The following is a 24,961-nucleotide window of genomic DNA, read 5'->3' on the forward strand; positions in this document are numbered from 1 at the left end:
CCATGACTGGCGGAACAACGATGTAACGCTTAACAAACCCAACAAATACTCGCACTTAAAGTTTTTTGTAAGTTTTAAAGCAAAACATTAATTTATTTCTGCTTTAAGGGAAAAATGTCGAGTGGACCGCTTTCAGCACAACATCACCACTAGGCGGCGGTACGTACTTACTACGTTTGTTAGCGAACAGCGTCGACACAGCGAAGAAGAAGAAGCCGTCATGGCTCAGACTGTTTGGTGGGTTTTGAGTCGGCAAACGAAAATACTGTTTAAAATTCATCGTTCGCCGTAACCACGATCAGTTTTATGAGACTGAATAAGTACGTAAGCCACTTTTAATTCAAAGTTTCTGTTTGATAATGGCTATTTCACCGCCAGTGCTGCGCTTTACACCGGGAAGCTAGCTAAAGTTGCTAACAGCTACATTATGTAGGTGTAGCCTTGTGTTGTTAGCTTAGCAGGTATGTCCGGGATGTACAACTGACCACGAACACATCATTTTTCTTACTTTTGCTCTGTAACGTTAATGTTGTTTGTGATCAGCTTTGCGATTTAGAGTTTTAAATAGCTAATTGATGCTAAGCGAGCTCTAGTCGTTACTTTTGCTCAAGCATTAACCTTGTGTTTTACGTTTGTTCATCTTGTGGTTCTTCGTGTTTTTTTCTCTCACACAGACTTCTCCGAGCTAGGCAGTGTCACCTGCGTAACCTGCTGTGAATTTGGCTTTGACTTTGTGCCTTTTGTTCAAGATGAATCGCCCAAAGCCTACAACTCTTAGGCGCCCCAGTGCTGCAAAACCATCGGGTATGAAGTTAACCACTGTGTCATCTGAGTGATTTAAAAAATAACAACCTCATCTAATGCTGAAGATGATAGCAAATCATTAAGAATAATATGACTACGACGTCTGATTCTCCCAGGTCACCCTCCACCAGGAGATTTCATTGCTCTTGGATCAAAGAGCCAGGCTGGAGAGCCCAAAGCCCCCGCTGTCCTCCTGAAGCCGGCATCCACAAATTTACCTGCTGATCGAAAGAGAGAGACTTCATCTGCTCTGCCCTCCTCATCGGGTCTATCCAGCCTCACCAAGCGACCCAAACTATCCACCACCCCTCCAGTCAGTGCCCTGGGACGACTCGCTGATGTTGCAGCTGTGGACAAGAGGGCAATATCACCCTCAATAAAGGAGCCATCAGTGGTACCTATTGAAGGTAAATCAACAGCTTTGTGCCTGTTAAAATCAAATTTTTTACACTGTCATAGTAGTTAATTAAAACCCCTTTTTTATTGCAGTGTCACCTGTAGTGTTACTGGATGAGATTGAAGCTGCAGAGTCTGAAGGAAATGATGACCGCATCGAGGGGCTGCTCTGTGGAGCGGTGAAACAACTCAAGATGAACAGAGCCAAGCCTGACATAACACTGTACCTCAGTCTCATGTTCCTGGCCAAAATCAAGCCCAATGTTTTTGCTACTGAAGGAATTATTGAGGTAAGATTTCTCATTGTCAATTTTATCTTTGCTAAAGAAATCTTGAACGTCACAGATGTTGGAATTTGACTGGACTCCACCTGTCTCACTCTTGTCACAAGGCCTTGTGCAGCCTCCTGCGACGGGATGCTTCGATCAACTTTAAAGCAAAGGGGAACAGCCTTGTGTCTGTTCTCGCTTGCAATCTGCTGATGGCAGCCTACGAGGAGGACGAGAACTGGCCAGAGATCTTTGTGAAAGTGAGAATATCCTAAATACTCCAAAATGTATTCATTTTTAAAATGTTTTATTTGAGCCATGTAGAAATTCTTGCAGTGGGATAATTGAAAGTGTCTTTTCAGGTGTACATTGAGGACTCTTTGGGGGAAAGAATTTGGGTCGACAGTTCTCACTGCAAGAATTTCGTTGACAACATCCAGACTGCTTTTGGGACAAAGATGCCCCCTAAAAGTATGCTGTTGCAGGCTGACACTGGTCGCACTGGTGGAGATCTCAGTGCAGGTACAGTTTCATGAAGAAAACAGACACCAGCGTGTTGGATGTTGGGATTGGTGATGCAGGAAATGCGTGCTGATTATTTATGCTGCTTTTGGTTTGGTTTGCACGTTTTGTTTTTTTTAGGTAGTAGCCCTCACCCCTCAACCCCAGATGAGGATGACAGCCAGACAGAATTGCTGATAGCTGAGGAGAAACTCAGCCCTGAGGATGAGGGCCAGATTATGCCGAGGTATGACAACTACCAATACAGATGTGAGGGTACCACAGCTTCAGACAGGCACAACTCAATTCAAGATACAACTCAAATTTGCTTTTTTTGTTCTAGATGCTAAGATTTGTAAATTTAATAATGTAAATAAGCAATTGTCACACTTAATTAAAAAAAAAATTGATTCTTGCAAAAGATGGACTGAGCTCCGGGACAATTTTAATTTTTTGTCTCACCTTCTGGCGTGCTGTAGGTATGATGAACTGGCAGAGAGTGTGGAGGACTATGTGCTTGACGTCCTCAGGGATCAGTTGAACCGCAGGCAGCCGATGGACAACGTGTCCCGAAACCTGCTGCGTCTCCTCACGGCCACGTGTGGCTATAAAGAGGCACGGCTCATGGCTGTGCAGAGGCTGGAGATGTGGCTTCAGAACCCAAAGGTGAGTAACAAACATTCTAAAATAAACTAGTTGTAATGCCCAGTTTCCCAGGATCTCAGTAGCCATATTTTCTGTCCACAATGTAGTAATATACTGCATTTGGTCAGTGAATTGCAGGGTGAATTTGTCACAATCTCTATAATGAAAAGTAAAAGGTGCTTATAAGGGCAAAAAATAAAATTAAAAAAACACTATAAAGTCCATACGTTGTTATCAATATTGTGATACTTTCTTGTGCAGTATTTTTACTAGAGTATTTATTATTAAATGTACAGCTAGATTGCAGAATTACAGAATCAAATATTTTTTGTAAATTTCACTTCATCTTGAGTATGAAGATGAATGTTGGTTATTGTAACTAATGATTAATAACTCTGTTTTTGTTTGTCTGCAGCTGACCCGACCAGCTCAAGACCTCCTCATGTCTTTGTGCATGAACTGCAACACCCAGGGAGCAGATGACATGGAGGTGATCTCCAACCTGATTAAGATCCGACTCAAACCTAAAGTCCTCCTCAACCACTATATGCTTTGTGTCAGGTCTGTGGAGTCTCTCTTTCTCTCACTTCTATCTTGTAATTACATGCAGTGAGCTGGTCGTTTTTATATTAGGTATGATACAATCGAGTCGACCTTTGCATTAATGCCTAATATGATTTATATTTTGAAAACAATGCCAAGAACATCCCTCTCAGACAAAACTGGGGCTTGCTGCACACATATGCACATTTTGGAGGAGACTGGCAGTGCTGAGAAATGCCTTTGCAACTCTACTTGCCAATGGCTACTAACATTAAGTAGCAGTCCACTTTGGTGTTTTGCTACAGTTGGTTCTCATATCTGATACAAACCATACCTGAGTACACATAAACTATATTTACGACCACCTTTTCAAGTGCACTCAGGCTGCCTGGATACTGTAAACAATGTTCACAATAATCAAACAAACTGGACTTTTTGATCAGGCGTCCTCAGATCTGGACCTGGGACCCTGATGTAAAGGCCTCCTTACTCTAACTGGTACTTTGGTTGAAAACCTCCAGGGAGCTGCTCAATGCAAACAGAGACAACCTGGGCACTATGGTGAAGCTGGTGATCTTCAATGAGCTGTCCAACGCCAGGAATCCTAACAACATGCAAGTCCTCCACACGGTGCTGCAGCACAGCCCAGAGCAGGCTCCAAAGGTGAAACCAGAGACTTTTCAAATTTCTTAAAAAGTTAAACAAACAGTAGTTCATAAGTGTTTTTCTTTATGTAATTAGTCTTTCGTATTTAAAATCTCTTGTTTTCTTCCATTTTATCCGCAGTTCTTGGCGATGGTCTTCCAGGACCTGCTAACCAATAAGGATGATTACCTCCGCGCCTCCCGAGCTTTGCTGAGAGAGATCATCAAACAGACCAAGCATGAGATTAACTTCCAGTCCTTCTGCTTTGGTTTAATGCAGGAGAGAAAGGAGAGCAGCTATGTGGACATGGAGTTTAAAGTGTGTTTATAAGAAAATCCCTCTAGTCATTTCATCTTTAATGTTCATGTGTTTACACTGGACTTTGTCTCTCCCACAGGAGCGTTTTGTTATCCAGGTGACGGATTTACTGACTGTCTCCATGATGTTGGGCATCACGGCTCAGGTCAAAGAAGCTGGCATCGCGTGGGACAAAGGAGAGAAGAAGAGTGAGTGTTGAGTATTTGTTCTAATGATGTTTTTTTTTTTTAGTCTGAAAATGCATGATCAGCTTTGCCTGAAACCCATGTCTGGTTTGTTTCAGATCTGGAGGTCCTGAGGTCGTTCCAGAATCAGATAGCTGCCATCCAGAGAGACGCTGTGTGGTGGCTGCACACCGTGGTTCCAACCATCAGCAAAGTTGGCGCAAAAGACTACGTTCACTGGTTTGTAACTGCATGAATCTGTTTTGTTTAGTGTTCTAACTTCACTAACCATGTCTTTAGCAACTTTAAATATGAAAACTCTCTTTTATGTCTGCAGTCTTCACAAAGTGCTTTTCACTGAGCAACCGGAGACATATTACAAGTGGGACAACTGGCCTCCAGAGAGTGACAGAAAGTCAGTTTTCATCAGTTCTGCTACATTAATGGTGTTTTTTTTCTGACTATCTAACTGTCACCTTACTAAGCTTTTTTTTTTTTTTTTATTCCTCAGTTTCTTCCTTCGCCTCTGCTCCGAGGTGCCTCTGTTGGAGGACACACTCATGCGCATCCTGGTGATCGGGCTGTCACGTGATTTGCCCCTGGGCCCGGCCGATGCCATGGAGCTTGCGGATCACTTGGTTAAGAGGGCTGCTGGAGTTCAGTCTGATGGTGTGTGAAGATCCACTTAGTCTTTAACTGTTTACGATCGCAGTTAAAGCTGTGTATATCACCCTCTGGCACATTTAGTAAACACATGTGCTTCAGTTTAAGGAGCAGCCAACTGAAGTCTATCAGAGGGCCAACCCTTTGTTCACATCTTACCCTCCCAAGTTAGCAAAAAGTAGTTAGGATAGTATGAACAGAGGAATTATGTCTTTTTTATTGTAATTGCTTAAACACTCCTGGCATGATTCATGATGTATATTATGCTTGAATCCATAAAGCTGACTGACTGTTTGCTTTGAAACAGATCTGGAGGTCCTGAAAGTGGAGAGGATCCAACTCATTGATGCAGTGCTGAATCTGTGTACATACCATCACCCAGAAAACATTCAGCTGCCTGCAGGGTACTTAAACTAGCTTTTAAAAACACTTTGAAGTCGTACAGTTTACAGTCTAAAATAACAAGTGACTTTTAATGTTTAAGGTATCAGCCGCCAAATTTGGCAATATCCACCCTGTATTGGAAGGCATGGCTGCTGCTGCTTGTGGTAGCTGCGTTTAATCCTCAGAAAATCGGTACGGCACACGTTTTTATATTGCATACATATGAGCTGCTATTTTTAAACTATTAAATATTTGTCATTAATATATTTTCTGACAATTTTACCTTTAGGTTTGGCTGCTTGGGATGGCTATCCTACACTGAAGATGCTCATGGAGATGGTAATGACAAAGTAGGTAAAGGTTATCTTTTAGAATATAATATTGTTTCAAGATGATGCCAAACGACTAACACATCTCTCCATGCTCCCACAGTAACTATACCTACCCTCCATGCACAATTGCGGACGAGGACACAAAGACAGAGATGATCAACAGGGAGCTGCAGATCTCCCAGAGAGAGAAACAGGAGATCCTGGCCTTTGAGAGCCACTTGGCAGCAGCCTCCACCAAACAGACCATCACAGAGAGCAACAGCCTGCTGTTGTCTCAGCTTACCAGTCTGGATCCACAGTAAGAGACCAAAAGGAATTACCTTATGCACCCTGTAACTGGCTGATTATATTCTAAAAGAGAATGACTCAGTCATAGAGTGGAAAAAGTTGAATTGGATCTTGAGACTTTTCCAACTAACCCCACTTTCTTAAGACTGGGGGGAGAACAGTGTCCTCATTCTAACTTTTTACACAGCGGACAGTTCAATCTAGCTGTTTTCTACTAAAAAAATCACTGTCAGTCCATAATATAACAACTCCTTTATTATTCTGTATTAGCGCTTAAACTTTTAAGTCTTGATAAAAGTGTTTTTACAGTTGTGTGACTGGAAGATGGACTCACATTTTTTGTGTTCAGGGGCCCTCCTCGGCGACCCCCTCCTCAGATCCAGGAGCAGGTGAAAAGCCTCAACCAGTCTCTGCGTTTGGGGCATCTCCTCTGTCGCAGCCGCAATCCAGACTTCCTCCTCAACATCATCCAGAGACAGGTAATGGCCATGGAGATACTACTGCACACTAAAATACTGCCTAAAACTTACTGTAACACCCCTTTACTGCTGATAGGACAGAATGAGCATGCCTCAAAATGGTAAAATGTCTGTAAAGATTCCTCTCTGACTCACTAAAAATGTTACAGGTGTGTTGATGGCTATGTTGCTTCCAAAATGGGGATTGTTTCTCAACAAGCTCACAATTTGTATAAGATTGTGGCTTAGTTCTTTACTGGAGTTGCTTTGGATTAGTATCCAGGATATGAGGTATCAAGAACACAATGTGAGCCAGACTTCTTAGGCTTTTGTCTTCAGTATGAACCCGGTAACTGCAATACATTTCCACTGCTTCACAGGCTTCCTCTCAGTCCATGCCGTGGTTGGCTGATTTGGTCCAGTCCAGCGAGGGGTCCTTGGATGTGCTTCCAGTGCAGTGCCTGTGTGAATTCCTTCTGCATGACGCAGCGGATGACAGTCTGCCAATAGAGGATGACGAAGAGGGAGAGAGCAAAGAGCAGAAAGCCAAGAAGAGACAAGTATGTTGATGAGAACACCATACCTTACTTTTGGCAGGAAGGAAGTTGTCCTATTTTGGCATCGTTTTAGATTTTTTCTTAATGACTCACTAGTCTCAATTTAACATGCTATATGCTGAATTCATATCACTGCTTATTTATACTTCTTATGTGCAGCTTATTACTGACTAATTCTGAATTCTAACTCTTCCTGTAGAGACAGCAAAAGCAAAGACAGCTACTTGGACGGCTGCAGGATCTTTTGTTAGGTCCTAAGGCTGACGAACAGACAACATGCGAAGTGCTGGACTACTTTTTGCGACGTCTCAGCTCTTCTCAGGTGGCATCCAGAGTCCTAGCCATGAAGGTACTGTATTGTAGGCAGAAAAAAAATATCTCTAGTAGCATTGTTAGTGTTAAAAATGATTGAATTTACAATATCTGTTGGTGTTTAGGGTTTGTCATTGGTGCTGAGTGAAGGAGGTTTGAAAGACGGAGATGAGCGGGATCAGCCCATGGAGGAAGACTCTGCAGATGCCGAGCTCTTGCCAGGATACCAGTGGCTGTTACAAGACCTCCCAAAGCTCCCGTTGTTTGACAGCGTCAGAGGCATGACGTCCACCGCTCTGCAGCAGGTCAGCAACTCCACATTAAACTCTTAATAAGTGGATATAAATGTAGACCTTTTAGGAGGATTAATGACCAAGAGTTTGATGGATGTTATGTCTGTCTGCTCTCTTGAAGGCTATACACATGGAGACAGATCCACAGACGATCAGTGCCTATCTCATCTACCTGTCCCAGCATGCACCAGTGGAGGAGCAGGCCTCTCACAATGACCTTGCCCTGGTAATCACAGTGAGTTGCTTTAAATCTGTTTTGTTTTCATTCAGCAGTGCTGACCTCAGTCACTCTCTGCAGGACGTTGCCCGGCTAATCGTCGAGCGTTCCACCATCATGAACAGCCTGTTCTGCAAACACTCCTGCAGACCCGAGTCAGATGCTGTGCTCAGTGCTTTCCTCACCATCTTCTCTACATACATCAAGAGGATGAGGAAGACCAAAGAGGGCGAGGATCTTTACAGCTGGGTGAGCAAGAGTCATGTTACTAACTGAAGCACATCATCATTTCCATTATAGTTAACTTTCCATTGATCTTCTTACTGGATCAAAGTAAGTGAAACATTTGAGAATAAGTTTCAAGTTACACACTCCCTAAAACAGGGCTTCAGACAGTGACTATTTAGTTGCATTTTGGGACCATTTTTGGAGAGACTGTTGAAAAATGTATAACTAAAATTGCAAATATGCCCTTTTTTTTCTTTCTTCTTTTTTTGTCAAACCCAGCATATATCATGTAAACTCCATGAGGGAGTGAGAATTGGTGTGTGTGTGTGTGTGTGTGTGTGTGTGTGTGTGTGTGTGTGTGTGTGTGTGTGTGTGTGTGTGTGTGTGTGTGTGTGTGTGTGTGTGTGTGTGTGTGTGTGTGTGTGTGTGTGTGAGTGTGTGTGTTGCTTCGCTAGCGACATCGCTACCTCTGCTTCACTAACTGAGACTGCTCTGCTCTGCCTGTGTCTGTCCCCAACTTTAGCGTTGGATGATTTGACCACAGCAATGTGTGTTACGGTGAACTTGACCGCTTTTTGCTCAGTCAGCCAAGCTCGATCATATCCCGTCCTCCTCGTCCAGAGGCAGCGTCTGATGATTGAAGCTAGCTGTCACTTGCATCTCTGTGGTCAAACCAGCCGCCACTGAAACTGGAGTGCTCCCGTATTCTGAGATTTATGGTTAATGCTTTGAAACAACCCAGGATACACAATGACCATGTCTGCTTTTCAAAATAAGGTGTAACCACAGAGTATATACAAAATACAGATACAGAATTTCTCATTAATTATTTGCTCAGAGGGAATGTTAAACATGTTATCTCTGTCCTTTTTAATTTAAAAAAAAATCACACTAAATTGTGTGGGAAATTTCGACAGTGCATTTTCTTTGCAGTTGAAGTTTAATCCCACTTTGATATTTTTTCATTGGCCTGTAGTGAAATTGTATTATAAGATGTGTTTGACAAACTTCTTTTTCCAGTCGGAATCTCAGGACCAGGTGTTTCTGCGTTGGACCACAGGAGAGACTGCTACGATGCACATTCTTGTTGTTCATGCGATGGTTATCCTGCTGACACTGGGGCCACCCAAAGGTAGTCCTGTTCACTGTATATTGTGATGAGTGTATAGTGTAACATTAGCTGTGTTATAGGGGCTGTGAGAACATTTTTACCATTGTGTGTATTTTTACAGGAGAGAGTGATTTTTATTCTCTTTTGGACATTTGGTTCCCCGACAAGAAACCTCTACCCACTGCCTTCCTTGTTGACACCTCAGAAGAGGCCCTTCTGCTACCTGATTGGTTGAAACTGAGGATGATCCGCTCAGAGGTTTCTCGATTGGTCGATGCAGGTACAACTTGTCTTAGTGCACAAAAATGTGTTGCTACCATATAAATACATTTTTACCTTTTAACGGAGCGATATATGTTTTTCCATCAGCTTTGCAAGACCTGGAGCCTCAGCAACTGCTGCTGTTCGTTCAGTCCTTCGGCATTCCTGTATCCAGCATGAGTAAATTGCTGCAGTATTTGGATCAGGCTGTCTCTCATGATCCACAGTCGCTTGAGCAGAACATCATGGACAAGCGTAAGCAGGCTGCAGATATCCAACATTTGAAATGAGTTAAGGTTTTGAAATATAGCTGTAATGATCCGATTTATTTCATTGTGTATTTATCCTGCAATAGACTACATGGCCCACCTGGTTGAAGTGCAGCATGAGCGAGGTGCCACAGGGGGGCACACTTTCCATTCCTTACTGAGCTCTTCACTTCCTCCACACAGAGGTTAGTGACTTTCGCCTCCAAATTATTGTTTATCTGCTGTCATTTTCTTCATGAAATGTTTAAACCATTAACATTAAAAGTCTTTATTACTCACAATATTGTAAATATGTTTAACAATATTAAGAATTACACTTTACTCACACATGATCATAGATTACACAGAGCCTTAAATATAAAGTATCTGACACATAATCTATGTGAAAATGCATAAAAATAATGCAAATTTGCCTCTGCTACATTATGCCTGACAGATTCCTCTGAAACCAGTAAGGTCAAAGTTACAGTGGAAACACCGCACAGCTCTGTGAAGATGAGAGCAGCCAGTCAGCTTCCTGCAGTTGGGCCTGATGATGATCTCACTGGCATGTTGCTTCAGGTGGGATTCCCTAGCTGATTTATTCTCAATTCAAAAATGTTTAATGTCAGGTGTACTCCAAAACAAATCCCCTTTAGGTTTATTCCCTTTATTTTTGAGTCACCTTTGCATTAAACTGACCTGTTATGTCTCCTTTGCCTTCACAGATATTCCCCTTAAAAGTGGACCCTCGCTGGCACGGCCCCCCTCCCAGCCAGCTCTCTCTGGCCTTGCAGCAGGCCCTTGCTAAAGAGCTGATGCGGGCCAAGCAGGGCCAAATTCAGCAGGGTGGGTTGGCATTTCGGCTACTACAGGCCATAGCGGCCCTGCTCACCTCGGTACACGCAGGGCCTATTGTCATGTCGATGCACCACAGCCATGCCCTCTCCTGTCCTCTCATGCGCCAGCTTCACCTCTACCAGGTGAGGCTTTCTGATAATCAAAGCATTATTTCAGGTTGTGTCATGAAATACTGGAATATAAAACTCTTTTTCTTGTTGCCTCCAGCGTCTCGTGTCCCAGGACGTGGCGTTTTCCTCACTATTCCTTAAGGTTATTGTTGAGATGTTAATCTGGTTAGACAATCCGACTGTGGAGGCAGGACCACTGAAGACTCTGCTCAAATCCTTCGCTGGTCAGAACTCTCACAAACACAGGCACAATGATGGTGAGCACCTCAACTCTTTAGCTTTTACAATGTGAATTAATTCATTTTTTTTGTAATGAGTGACAAGTTTCTCTGCCCTGCAGTGCGTACAGGTTTCCTCCACCTGGCTGAGGCTTTGGCATATCGCAGAGATACTGAAGTGCCACTGCAGGCCGTCATTGCAGTGCTGAAAGCCGGAGACAGATGTAATGCTGAAGCAGAGCTCATAGGGAAAGGTATTTATAGAGTCATTGTGTGGATGTGAATGTGCATTGACATAGATTGAACTGAGCTACAGATATAGATTTACAGAGAATTAATTCATCACAATTTTGAAACACGATTTATTCATTTATCAGGTAAAAGGTTTTCTATTATTGTTAAGTTGTTTTTTGTTTTTTTTGTTTTTTTTTTTAGCAAAGACTAGCATTGACCCTAACTTGGATATATTGGTTATTGTTGTGCTACTTTAAGTTGTTTAGGATATTTTCACTACAGAAAAAGTTCATTTTTTTAATTTGTTATCATCATAATTTTGATAAAAGTATACCTAGAACCACTGTAGCCTTTCCACAGCAACATATAAAGTTCATGTGTTCTTGAAATTCGTGTGTGAGAGGATAAAAATCAAGGCCTTGAAAGTTTGAGGCCTCTTAACTTAAATATCTCCATTATTTTTGTTACGCTGTAGGGGGTCTGTGTGTTTTCAGTACAGAAGAAATATTTTAAAATATTTTTTTTAAATTGTATTTAAATAATTTTGTTAAAAGTATACAGTTTGGCACCAAAAAATTTAACTATAGATTTTTCCACAGCAGCATATAACACCAGGGTTCCCAATAGTTCTTCAGATTCCTTAAAATTTGTGAATTCGAGGGAAAAATGTAGACTTTGAAGTTTTTTGAAAATACACATAAATAGACTTTTTTGTTGTTGTTTAAATGCACTTGACTATGTATGGGAGAAATTTTGCCATTTATTTATTTATTTTTACAAAATATTAAGTCAATGGGCTCTGTTTAATTGTTACCTGTGAGCTTCTGTGAAACCTGATAGTTTTCATTATAAAAATGTCAATGTTGTAACAGTAATTAATGTTGATCAGTGTTTCAAACTATGCCATGTTGGGGCCTTGAACTTTAGAAAATTGGACCTGGAAAGTCCTTGAACAGTCCTTGAACAGTCTTTGAATCTAATTTTTAATCAGGTGAGGGAACCCTGTTTAACACAAGACAAATATAGCTTTTGTAATTAAAAGAAAACAAAAGCAGAATTGAGGACAAAATGTGCTGAAGCTTTTGATAATCCATGTGAACCGAATCAAAAGCCTCGCACTGAAAGATTGATATAATAAAAATTATATTGCCAAAAAGATTACCATTAAAGCACAAAAGCTGTTGCCACATCTAACATTTCGTTTTGTTGTGTAAGGACGTATAATAGGAGTCCAAACTAAGCATGCTGTTTGTGTAATATCCCAGTGTTACAGGGGCTGATGGAGGTGAAGTCACCGTATTTGGAGGAGCTGCTGTCTCTGTTGATGACTGTTGGTACACAGAACGGGACAGCTGGCCCTGTTGCCACGGTGATTTCCTTGCTGCTTCAGGAAAGTGAGGAGCGAGCTGTGAAAAAAGAAGTGGATTCTAACAAGTGAGCTCCGCAATTCTATTTCCCTCTCAAGTCATGCAAGAAACATTTATATTTGACGGGACTAAATGACAAACACGGCTGCCTGTGACAAAAATACCAAAGCGGCGCTCACTGTCTGTGGCCTTGTACTTGCAAACTGCTATTGGATTTGGTTCGGAAAGGTTTAATTGGTTTTGCAGCTTTACATTGGCTTTACAGACTCACCTGCTGTGAAAGTCATAGAATATTTTACAGAATCACTGCTGGTGAGGCGGGTACATACCGAAAGGTTGCTCATGGTCGTATCCAACAAGTGCAAGTAGATGGAGTGATAGCATGTATTTGGGAAGAATGCTTTTTGTATGATGTTAGAAAAGGGAAGGTGTTGATTTAAAGGCTAACTAGTTTATTTTTCAACCTGGATCCTATTTTTCCATGGGAACAACAAACTTTGAAGTTGGTCTGGTATTGAGAGGAAGAGCAGGGTTGGACCTTTTTGCTGAACTGAAAACTCTTTTGCCTAATCCACCGGACTCTGCTTAGATTAACAGCAATGTTATTATCATAAAACACACTTCATTCAAATTTGTCGACAAAAACAGAATAACTCACAAATGTCATCTTGGTTAGTCTTTTCACTGTCCCAACAATCACCAGCTGCGTTTTGGTTGAAATAAACCCTTAATTCACTTACTTAGATGTGAAAATAGACTGGCTATATACACGCTAAAATTACTGCAATAAAAATGGAGTCTGGTTGGTCTGGAAACCGTGAATGGGGCTGTTTGTGGGTAAGTACTAAAGATCTCACTCTTAAACGAAAAGGTCTGTCTCTGTAGCTATGATGTCAGATAGCTATTATGACGTTCTGAGCCTGTCGGTGGCAAAAATAAGCACTTTTAGTGGATGACGTTGACGGTACATACAGTAAGCCCCAAGTGGTTACTTTGCAGCCTGTTTTACAGGTGTTGGCCACAGCACCCTTGGTCAACACGGGACCAATTTTTCAAAACATGGGAAAAACAAAGTCTTAGCTGAAAAATACCTAAGTTACCTCAAGCTGTTGAAACCATGTTACTACTGTGTGAAACGTTTTGTATCACCAAGACAGGTTCCGAGTGAATCAATGCGAATGGTAAAACGTTTGATTTGTTGGTTGTAATGAACCAGTACGTTGGCCCCAGAAAGCACATGAACATTGTGCATAAGATCTTTAGCTTGGAGTTGAACAGATTTTCAATCACATTTCCATTGAAGTAACCTTTCGCTTTCACCTTTGCGAACAGCTCTGAGGTGACAAAGTCAGGTCTGAGTTCTGGGCTGCTGGTTGATTGGCTGGAGCATCTCGACCCGGAAGTCACTTCAGTGTGTCCAGATCTTCAACAGAAACTGCTGTTTGCCCTCAACAAGGTAAGATAAACTCCGCCTGCAGGTAATGCACATCTCTTGTCTTGGCAGATCGGAGCAAGTGTGTGTTTGGAGTTCCTTATTCATCCTTTGTTTCCATTGCTACTGTTTCAGGCAAGAGGGACTCCTGCCTACAGACCCTATCTTCTGGCCTTGCTTACACATCAGTCAAACTGGTCCACCCTCCTGCAGTGTATCAGTGCTCTTCTCAGCAAGCGCAGAGACTACAAGTACGCCCATTTTTATAAAAACATTTTAGTCAGCCACTGTTTTGTGTGACCCAGCCAAACTTTTTTTTTCACTAGATGGGGTTTTACTGAGAATGATGGTTTACAGTGAGAGATTATGTAAAGTGTCTGTGTAACGCTTTTTCAGACTTGACCCATCTTCTGCTCTGGATTTCCTGTGGGCGTGCAGCCACATCCCACGAATCTGGCAAGGACGCGACCAGAAGATCCCTCAAGTGAGATCAAATGCCCGCTTATACAATTCCGAGTTGTCACCCCTTTTTTCTGCATTTTTGATGAGACCGAAGTCAGATAGAGTTCATTCTGCTGGAGCTGATGACTCATGCATTTTTCTTTTTGTCTGTGCAGAAGAAGACGGAGAAGTTTGTGCTACGACTCAGTTCGCAGGAGCTCATCAGCCTGGTGGACCTCATTTTGTCAGAGTCAGAGCTCAGCAGTCGTGACTCGCCCCACGATGACAAAAGCAGCTTGGACCAGGCCTCCTGTTCTCTCATCCAGTCTAGGCTGCCTCTCCTCCACTCCTACTGCAGCGGGGAGCTGGAAAACATCAAGAAAGTGTCAGAGTACCTCATCAACTGCACAAAGAAATGGGAGGACAGGTATGGTGAATAGAGCTGCAGTAATTAAATGATTAGTTATCCACAATTGAATTTATCAGCATTCAATTTGATATTTTTTTTGATTTGTTTGAGTAATTTTATGACAAAATCTCTGATTCAAGCTTCTAAAATTCGAATATTTTCTGGTCACACCTTGTCTTCCCACTTCATTTTAGCACTGTGTGTGAAACAGTAACATCTCTCGAGCTAGCAACCTAAAAGCTGAAATGACTTAATGTTTTATTTGACATTTTATTTTGCAGAGATTTAGCCATTTTAATGCCAGTTTTCCCCCCTTTCCACCAAAACAAGTTGCATCGTTGCACCCGGGGCTTAGCCTCGCCCCAGCCCATTATGATTGGTTTAGAGAAAAACAAACATTTTGTAAAATTATGATGGGTTTATTCACCCAAATATTTTCTGAGATGGTGTGTGGTGTAAAAAGTTTGAGAATCACCGATCTCGTATATTTTTTGTTTCCATGCTGATCTTCTATTCTCAGATCTTTTTCTGTTTCATCCCTCCATATTCGAAGACACGTATGCTCATCACCTTCTGTCGTATAAGTTTCAGTCCATCCCTTTCGACACATTTTATTGTTATTCCTAATTAGCCCAAATATGGAAAGTCATCCCCCCCCCCCCCGTTATGGTGTGCTGATAAACTTTGGGATAAATCGCACTAGATTTTCCTTCTCAGTGCAGATGAACTTTTCAGACTTCCTCTGTCAGCCACAATGCTGTGGACCAGGGAAAACTCGATAATTAGGTCTATTGGTGTGAAATTAAAACCAGCAGAAGTCGTCTGTACTGTGATCTCTTTAAAAGCTCAGTGTATTATAATGAAGCCAAGAGGATTAAGGCTGAAGCTCTAAACTTGCCTGTGTTGTGAATTCCTGCTCTGACTTAGCTGTCAGAGATCAGGGTGCAACTCTTTGTGGAGGCAAACCCTCCTTTCATGAATATGTCTCTGGTTATTAAACCACTTTAATGAGGAAACTTTGGCCAAGGTCAAGCAAAATTAGCTTCCGAATTACAGTATTTTAAGTACAGCTAAGCTGTCTGGTAAAATTGTTGCTCGTGAAAATATGGCAGGATAAAAACATGTTGAAAGTAAAGGGTTTTGGCCTTGTATTGAGTAAACACTTGATTGTATGTTGAGCATTCTTCTTGGGAAACCTCGCTGTCAGATAAGCTGGTGTTTATTCCAATTACACAGCAACTATTGAACAACAGGCGGGCGCTTTACTCTTGGTCAAGGTCGCTCTGATTTGCTTAATTCGTGGCTGTAATAAACTCTTCAGTTAGTAGAGGGTACATTATTTGAGCCTGACAAGAGCCTTAAAGGATTTCATGAAACCACAGTGACTTCAAGGCAGATGCCTCAGAATGACTTTACGCTATTCATGTGCCTAGTTTGTATTAGTGTATACATTAATTATTGTTGCCTGTAGACAGAAACAATAGAGATCAAGCTCTAATCTGTGATTTTGTATCAGCTTCATTCATAATCCTTTGAAAGAAATGAATGAGAAAGTGAATTTGTGAAAAAAAAACAATGTAATTTTTCTGTCAAACTCAAAATATCGCTTTATAAATGTTAGTGCTACTATAAAGTAAAGCTCTCTTGAGTTGAAAAGCTGCGACAAAATTTCTATGGCTGCACAAAATTGGTCAACCAGTCACTGTCAATTATATTGCTTCAAGCTACACAACTCAATAACATCAGGGATTACAGTGTTGATTATTTTGTTACTAAGCTTCTAGCTTTACCATGGACAGCTGAACTGTCCTAAGCCAATAATAAAATGTATTTCCCCTAAAGTGAGTGACACATTCCTGTAGTTGGTGCCATGTCTCTAAACTGTATACATCCCATTTTTTTTTATCTTGTCTGTCAGTGCGATGAGTAAGCGGTGCCACAACTTGCTGCTGCAGATCTATCTGCACTTCCCTGAAGTCATCCAACACGTCACCCTGCCCGAAGGCACCTTCAGCAGTGGGGGGGCTGCGGACGGCAGCAGCTGTAAGGTAAAGATGTCTCGCCATGGAGGGTCGTTGTAGCTCACCTGGTCGAGTGTGTGCCTCGTGGAGGCTGGATCGTTGGCAGGGGCCCAGATTTGAGTCCAACCTGCGTCCCTTTGCTGCATATCTTCCACTGCTTTGTCCAACAAAGGCAAAAAACAAGAGCCCGATCTTTAAAAAATGTCTTGCCAGATTCATAGACAACATATTTCTTTGTTTGGACATTTAAATTCATATGCCCTGTTACCGTGGTGTAACGCTACGTTTATTTATTCTGCTTGTTTTGTCTACTTGTCTTGACATATATCAAGTCACTTTTATTTATATAGCGCATTGAAAAATAACAGGAGTTGAACCAAAGTGCTTTTCAGTGAGGCAGATGAGTTAGAATCTGCCTCAACACGATTACATTATTAAAGAATTAAAAGGTGCATATAATTCAGCAATACAGAATGCAATACAATAAAACAAATTTAAAAAAGGAGATAAAGTAGGAGTAACATCAGCTAAAACAACCTCATAACCTCATAAAAACAAGGGACATTTAGAGAAAGAGAATTCAAATTGAAAGTGGTAAGAGGATGTTAAAAGGTCAGCCTCAGACTAAAAGCAAGTGAAAAAAGATGTGTCTTTAATTTAGATCAGTGTTATTAATTTAAGACTTAATTTTGGGTGGGAGGCGATTCCAGATTCTGAACATTGGGATCGAATGTGATAACCATCTTTTTGTATCCTTAAAAGAAACACTTTGGTCTGTAGCTGATGGCCTGAAGAAAAGAAGGCTTTGTGTATTTGGATTGAATAATTTTGTATATTCATCACTTACAAAAAAAATACTTCGCATTGCTGTATATACTTTTATTATATTGTTTTATGTCTTTTTGCAGCTTGATGTCCTGGTGCATCGCCTGGTCACACTGCTGGCTGATATAGGAGACTCAAAGTCAGCTGAGGGTCGTGTGTCTGATGCCAACCTCGCATGCAGGAAGCTGGCTGTGTCGCATCCTGTCCTTTTGCTAAGGTGAAAAAAAACTAGCTGTTACTCTCTGCAGTAGTATGTTTTCAATTTAGTTTGCAAAAAGGGACTCCAACACTGTTCTTCCTTTTTTTTTTTCCCCAGACACCTGCCTATGATCGCAGGTCTCCTCCACGGCCGCATCCACCTCAACATGCAGGAGTTTCGGCAGCAAAACCACATGACATTCTTCAGCAATGTGCTCGCTATCCTGGAGCTGCTGCAGCCGCTTGTTTTCCACAGCGACCACCAGAGGGCGCTTCAAGACTGCCTTCTGTCTTTCATGAAGGTCCTTCGGGTAGGCGGCTCGCACACTGTCAAATCTTCCATACAGGATTTAGAGATCAGATGTAATCACTTATTTAATGAGCTTCAAATCAGTGTACAATGCTCATTTGTGCGTCTCTCTTCTCTTAGAACTTCCAGAGGACTCGTTCTCCGTTGGTCTTCATCAACAAGTTTTTGCAGTTCACACAGAAGTACATCACCCACGATGCAGCAGCAGCCATTCCCTATTTACAGAAACACTCTGACATCTTGCAGTAAGTAACATATACTTTTGAATGATTAAAAATGTGACACTTAAATGGCAAACTTTGAGTTAATTAACATTATTTACAGCAAAAATGGCTTTGTTTTAAGATTTTATTTCTGTTTCTCCTGCCAGGGGTCTGTGTGCAGAAAACCCAGACCTGGTTCAGCTCAAATCTCTGCTGGCTGGACTCACTTTGCCAGTGAAAAGGTCCTCTGCAGAGGTTGCACCAGAGGAGAGAGATGGTAAGCACAAGAGGATCTTTTGAGTCCACATCTTCATCATCAAACCATTGCTTTTTTCAGGGAAAATGAACTGAGCATTAGGCTTTCCTACAGCAATGTCCTGGAATCACATAAGTGGACACATAAAGGGACATATAACATGATAGCAATCACAATAATGCAGTAAATTCCATGAAAACAAAAACTAGCAACAATGTCTTTCAAAAGTTATAACTAGAAATAGAAACAGTAAAAAAATTGATATTTTCCTTTAGCGAAGACTGCATAACAGCAACAACAACAGAAAGAAACATAAGAAAATAAAATAAAAATAATAATTTAGGTATGTCTTGATACCAGGTTACATTTTTTTATAATAAATCTGTCCACTTTTGCTCTCTTGTCTTGCTAACTACAAGTCTGCTAAATAATTGTTTTTGCTCTTAACCAGACGACTTGTCCACTGGTTCCCTGCCCCTAGTCAACATATCTGCCTCTGTTTCACTGAGTGCGGCTGACATGACAATGTACCTGAAAAAGATGTCGAGAGGAGAGGCAGTCGAGGGTAACAAACGTACCGCCACAGCAATTTCACAATGTACAAATCCTATATCAAAACGAGCAATACGCTGTTTTTTTCCTATCTGTTATAGATGTGTTGGAGGTGTTGACAGAGGTGGATGAGAAGTCAAGGAGGAGCCCAGAGATCATCCAGTACTTCATTGTGAGTCATTAACGACATTAACAAAAAAAAAAAGAAGGTCAGGAGTCGTATCTGTCAGTGTGTAACACATCAATCACCACCTTGTTTGTAGAATGATCTGCAGAGACTCATGACGTCCTCGGAGGAATTGTGTCGCAACATGGCCTTCAGTTTGGCTCTGCGCTGCATCCAGAATAATCCCTGGTAAGTTTACAGTACTGAGGGGAACAAAACAGCTATAGGAAGCCTGCTTAGATGATAGGGAATGTGTGGAGATAAATAAAGAAAAGCCAATGATGGTGTTGTGATACCTATCTGTCTGTCAATCAGTCTTCAGTCCTTCTGTCTGCATACTTTTGTAGCCATTTCACTACATAATACTGTGTGTTTTTCTACTGCAGCCTGGCAACAGACTTCCTGCCAACTTTTATGTACTGTATGGGCAGTGGTAACTTCGACGTGGTACAGACGGCTCTCAGGAATCTTCCAGAATATGTGCTTCTCTGTCAAGGTAAGAATACACTCTTTAGTCAGTAATTTCGTAAGAAACAGCCCCTCCCGTATAGTCACATGACCAAGCAATATTTTTTAGGAAGACAAAAAAAATTTAAAAAATTTAAAAATGGATGAAGCATGAACTGAAGTCAGGGTCACACATCCATGTGTTTTTTTCCTTCACAGAACATGCAGACATCTTGCTCCACAAGGCATTTTTAGTGGGTATCTATGGACAAATTGACACCAGTTCAATGATCGCAGAGTCTATGAAGGTCCTTCACATGGAAGCAACAACATAACGACAAAGCGTAAAACTCCACATCCATTTAGAAGTAGTGTCATTTACTTTTCTTCTTTTCAGAGTACGATCGTTATTATTTTGTCATCTTTAGTTCAAATATTGCTCTAATTCCATAATGACAGATGAACAGACTCTGTAGCTTTTCAGTGCTGCAGCTGGTAGTTACCAGCTCATTGGTCCTGGTCCAACAATGTATGGATAATTTAGTGACTTAAAAAAAAATGCATTAAAATTCCCTCTAAATGAGTTGAAAATGTGATATTTAAAGCTATTAAATTGCTGTTATGGTAGTAATGCAGTAATTAGTACATCTATTACTTCTTAATGAGTGTAAGTTATTTTTAATTGGTACATTTACCAATAATTTGAAAAGATAAGAGCTGGAATATTGTATGTTGATATTATTACATTATCACTTAAATACAACAGAGAATACATATAATTGGAGTCGGAGTCAACAATACTTAAAAGAACATGATAATAAATATTATATTTTAATTATTTTCAAAATTGGTTTATTGAAATCTAAATTGAAACATCTGTTTTATTGCATTTTTGGACATTGTAGGGGATTTTTGTGCTTTTGTAGTTATTAAATTATTGACACATCAATACAATATGCAGAGCTCAATGTGTTTTTGAAAAATGGCACACTAGTTTCGGCTCTATTTTCAACAGTTTAAACTTGAAACACAACATAATTTTACAATTAGAGAGCAGATTGTACTGTATGCTTCATACGTAGTTATCACAATAAACAGCTGAAATAAACTAAATATTTGTGGTCATGGTCCCCCTTCCAGTGTTGTATCTGATGGCAGAAATTTTGCTACAATTTTCTTCTTCTTTGACTGTAGTCAAGATTCTGTTGAATTTCAAATTATTAAGAATATTAAACCAAAATACGGTGGGGTTTTCTGAGAATCATTAAAATAGCTAAAAATAAAGTTATAATACTTTACCTCAACAGAAACACACCATTTGTGAGCCACCTTGATGTGAACTCAATAAAACAACTTTTGGAATCTGCTTCTTAATTTTGAATTCTGCTTTACCTGATAGAAAATGAACAGTGTTAAATATTCCAGCAGTCATCCGCTATAGTTCAGGGATTTAATGGAGGCATTTTATCATGATATGACTGGAAAGCAGTTAAATGTTGAAAATGTAAAAACTCAAATTTCACAAAAACCAATTACAGCCTTTCAGAAAAATATTTTAGCACCTCAAACAAGATGGATGGGAAAAAATAAGTGGTGCGGGTTTGTGGCCTTTCATTTCCTTCCAATAATTCTTGGATCCTGATAAAACTGGAAACAGCTGTCATAGGTACGCTTGCTCTTCATTGGCGTGTAACCGACAAATTAACGGCGTGATGCACACGCTGTGATGGAAACCATTTTGCCATGAAAGTGCGAGTTGTTTTGCCCAGTGCCACTGACTTCATCTGAAAACCTCTTGATGGAGTCAAAAGGATAAGTAAAACAACGTGTAGGCATGCCGGTAAATGAGGAAAGTGGACGTCCCCATTGATAGTAAATTAACCATGGCGGTAATTGTTCAATCACACAGACCAAAGGGGGCTTTGAAGATGTGATGTGGGTAGGCCATTTTGCAGCACAGACTGCTGCTGGTGTTTTGTTACAGAGGAGGACATGAACATGAAGCCACGGCATGGTTAGGGATCCTCAGTGAGGGTGAGACATGCCCACACTGGTGGGTCAGTGGAATCTGTCATTCAACAATAACAGGCATTCAATGAGATACCCGGGCTGGTTGTCTCAGACTACATTAATGCACTTTTTTCTTCTAAAATGTAACACAATAACCATGGCTAGAGGTCAAAGTGCTCCAGAGTCAAATTAAAAACCGCCTACTTATATTGTGTAAAACAAGGACAAACTGAAAACCATGTTTCTTTTATCCGTTTGCGTTACAAAATATATAAATAGACTGAGTCGTGCGCAGAATTCAAACCAAAGGCATTGTGAATACATTATGTCCCTTTGCCTTCTGAACCCTCGTGATGCCTCCAAATCCCCCTTAATGAATATGTATTCACACATCCATTCCTATAATTAACTTGTTCATATGTAAACACGATCATGTCCTTCCCATCATGCCTCGTACCTCTCTCTGCTGCCTGTCTGGTGTGTTAATTGCACCTGTATGGTGTCCTATAACTAGCCGAAAGCTCTGTTTATGGTTATCTATCAACTTACAACACAAGTCCTAGCAGCCTGGGCTCTTGGTCAGGCGCCAGCATCCTATTGGCTGGGCAGCAGTGAGGCGGAACAGAGATGAGTGACAGCTAACGAGGAAGTGCTGTGAGGGAGGGAGGGAGGGAGGTGGTTGGGGGATGGCGTGTTGCTGAATAGTCTGACGGACCACTGACAAGTTAACAACCTCTGCCTTTATTCATCATACCAGGCCGAATGCCCGGAAACACAGCTGCTAAGAGATAACCACTTATTTTCATCCATGCTGAACTTTTTTTTTAAATGGTAATGAAATATCTTGATAGTACATATTTATTGATGTAATCATAGGCAGTAACTTTCTACATTTATTCAAGTTTTGAGGTTTTTTTTTACTTTTGCTTGCGTCCCTGTTGAGGTCTCTGGCCATGTTTCACATGTCTGCAAGTTTTTAGCAGTTCAAAGGAATATTTCCTTCTCTTGACTTCTCTAATGATAATGATAATAGCAGTTATAATGTAAGCACCATTAAACACAGAGTTTACAAAGTGCTTTGACAAACAAAGCATGGGAAGAAGCAAGATAACCCAGCTGCAATATAACAATATAAGCGAAACAGTAATGCCGAACTAAGGTGAAACAAATTTTCAGGTAAAATTATACAATAAATAACAATACATTAGAAAGAAGACCATAGCTCATGAGATATAGAGATAAAAATGAGAAAACCCACAAATAGAAATACATATAATTAAAAACAATAAAGACGGTAAACACCATATAATAATAATAATAATGACAATAATAAAAATTATTATTATATTATTATTATTATTATTATTATTATTATTATTATTATTAATAATAATAATAATAATAATAATAATAATAATAATAATAATAATAATAATAATAATAATAATAATAATGATGAGGATCAAGACAGAATATAAATATTAATTAAAAAAAAGATGGGTTCATATAAATTATTGTTGCAGGACCAAAATTTATAATTGGCTTATATTTCACAAAAATGGTAAAGAATAGTTAAAAATGCAAAAAAATTTAACTCTCTTCCTTCCTTATTATTCATCTTACAAACCTATAATTATAGCTTTTGATAGTTTTGAGAATGCCTGACCCCAAGTTTGGGAACCACTGGACTTAACCAAACTGTATACAAAGTGGCAGTTAAAATGAGCTCCACCTGAACCTGCTAAAACTCTAAACATCTTCTCTTTTTTTTGGCAGCCTAAGAGTTTTGCTTTTGATATTTTGAGTATATTTTGCAGATGATACTGCAAATAATTGTTACCCCTGCTTTTATGTAAAAGTTTGAATGCAGGACCTTAATTGCGACACTTCCTTCGACACTGACCATGGGAGCGTTGTTTCAGAGCTCAGGCCCACGGTTGTCAGTGGTTGTCCTGCCTATGTGAAAGTGGACAGTGAATGAGCAAGTGTAGGAATGCGACCGGCGGAGGCTTCTCGATGTCTCTCTCCGCTACAGGAGGGCCCCCGATGTGCCGCTACCTGCCCGTGCACATCTGTCTGCTCTCCGTCTTCCTCTCAATGGCACCCTCGCCTTAGATCATCTCCTCTTGCTCCACGCTTGAGTTGCACTTGGCTTGCGTGGAAAAAATGTGGACCGTCTCTCGCCTCTCTTCTCTTTGGCACTTTGATGTCTCAAGTGTGATTGCTCTTGGATTGTGGCTGCTTTCCCTTGAAGGTTTTGACATGAAAAGCAGGCAGGGCTCTCAGGTTTATCCCACGGCCAGTGATCCAGGACTAAAACAATCAGCCTGCTCATGGCGGGATACTGTTACCAGGGAGAGTGAGGCACCAACAATAGGGGCTTCCTCAGCCATGAAATACACTTTTCTTCCAAGTTACAAACACATTTTAGGTGTGTTGATTGAATTATACCAATCCACGCTCCCATTAATAGATTTTAGTTTAAAGTTTGTGCGGGCAGTTGACACTAAAATACATATGCAAGCAGCCGAAGAATCATTCCCCGTTTGTTTGCACAGAAGAGGATGACTGAAATTATTCAACATTTGTAATGAATTAAAAAGAAATGAGGCTAGTAATTGCAGTTAAGATTGACCCAATCTGACAAGTATGATAATGTGACATGTCATTAACAGCAGAGGCATAAGTGACAACCCTTAAGCTTCACTTACACTTTCATTAAATATTGATCTTATCTGTGCTCATTGCTGCTCCAGCCTGCAAATTACACCAGATAGATATATTCCCATGACAGTGCAGCTGACGATAATCATCCATCTTCGCATGACATTTGGCAGAACTCTTGCGTTACGAGCTGAAGTGCCATTGTAGTGGATGAGAAAGAATAATAAAATGTGAAGCGTTCACGATCTCCATTATGTTAGATTGTGTCTTATCACACTGAGGACAGAGTGTGAGTTAATCCACTTCAGCTATGTCTGTCAACTTTAACTTTAAATAAATACTTCACAGACAGAACATTAATTTTTCATTTTTTTAATCACAATTCTTCATAGTAAACAAAGAATCTAGTAAATTGCAGCTAATGGGGTCCCAGTTCAATAACAGCAAAACTATATCAAAACATCAGTTTACAAATTCTTACTTAACTTGTGCAGTATAATCCAAGTCTAATTTAATAGGTTAAAAGTTCCTAAACACACGTATTTTCACTAAAATCTTACTATTTAAAACACTTCCGCATAAACAGTTTTCCACATGGAT

The 24,961-nt window shown here is 40.5% G+C and overlaps 1 protein-coding gene across 2 annotated transcripts; it reads left to right on the forward strand.

The window, feature by feature from the left end:
- The first annotated feature begins 159 nt into the window (after positions 1-159).
- On the forward strand, positions 160-21,053 carry ints1 (integrator complex subunit 1). Of its 2 annotated transcripts, none has more exons than XM_042504763.2 (48): positions 160-237; positions 675-804; positions 921-1,211; positions 1,294-1,490; positions 1,592-1,729; positions 1,832-1,991; positions 2,112-2,217; positions 2,450-2,636; positions 3,031-3,176; positions 3,680-3,821; positions 3,945-4,121; positions 4,201-4,309; positions 4,405-4,525; positions 4,623-4,700; positions 4,797-4,954; positions 5,256-5,352; positions 5,433-5,524; positions 5,622-5,682; positions 5,765-5,962; positions 6,302-6,431; positions 6,791-6,970; positions 7,167-7,316; positions 7,405-7,584; positions 7,694-7,798; positions 7,871-8,038; positions 9,038-9,149; positions 9,250-9,408; positions 9,498-9,644; positions 9,745-9,843; positions 10,095-10,219; positions 10,366-10,620; positions 10,706-10,865; positions 10,949-11,080; positions 12,326-12,494; positions 13,760-13,883; positions 13,995-14,110; positions 14,256-14,343; positions 14,477-14,727; positions 16,628-16,757; positions 17,639-17,772; positions 17,872-18,064; positions 18,184-18,308; positions 18,434-18,543; positions 18,974-19,087; positions 19,176-19,246; positions 19,338-19,429; positions 19,627-19,736; positions 19,907-21,053. In XM_042504763.2, the coding sequence occupies exons 2-48, from the start codon at positions 750-752 to the stop codon at positions 20,020-20,022; spliced, it is 6,558 nt and encodes a 2,185-aa protein (XP_042360697.1). In that variant the 5' UTR covers positions 160-237; positions 675-749; the 3' UTR covers positions 20,023-21,053. The 2 variants fall into 2 exon arrangements, with proteins under 2 accessions (XP_042360697.1, XP_042360696.1); XM_042504762.2 differs by having other exon boundaries at positions 184-320.
- The last annotated feature ends 3,908 nt before the right edge of the window (positions 21,054-24,961 follow it).

The sequence above is a fragment of the Plectropomus leopardus genome, chromosome 18 (genome assembly GCF_026936395.1).
Source record: "Plectropomus leopardus strain MGB_pleo_1.0 chromosome 18, ASM2693639v1, whole genome shotgun sequence".
In the NCBI taxonomy this organism is placed as follows: Eukaryota; Metazoa; Chordata; class Actinopteri; order Perciformes; family Serranidae; genus Plectropomus; species Plectropomus leopardus.

Bases quoted from the DNA above. Each gene is read 5' to 3' on its own strand.
- ints1 (XM_042504763.2), top strand. From the start codon at position 750: ATGAATCGCCCAAAGCCTACAACTCTTAGGCGCCCCAGTGCTGCAAAA. The intron at 2,637-3,030 runs GTGAGTAACAAA...GTTTGTCTGCAG, and splicing joins TGTGGCTTCAGAACCCAAAG to CTGACCCGACCAGCTCAAGA. The intron at 14,728-16,627 runs GTATGGTGAATA...CTTGTCTGTCAG, and splicing joins ACAAAGAAATGGGAGGACAG to TGCGATGAGTAAGCGGTGCC.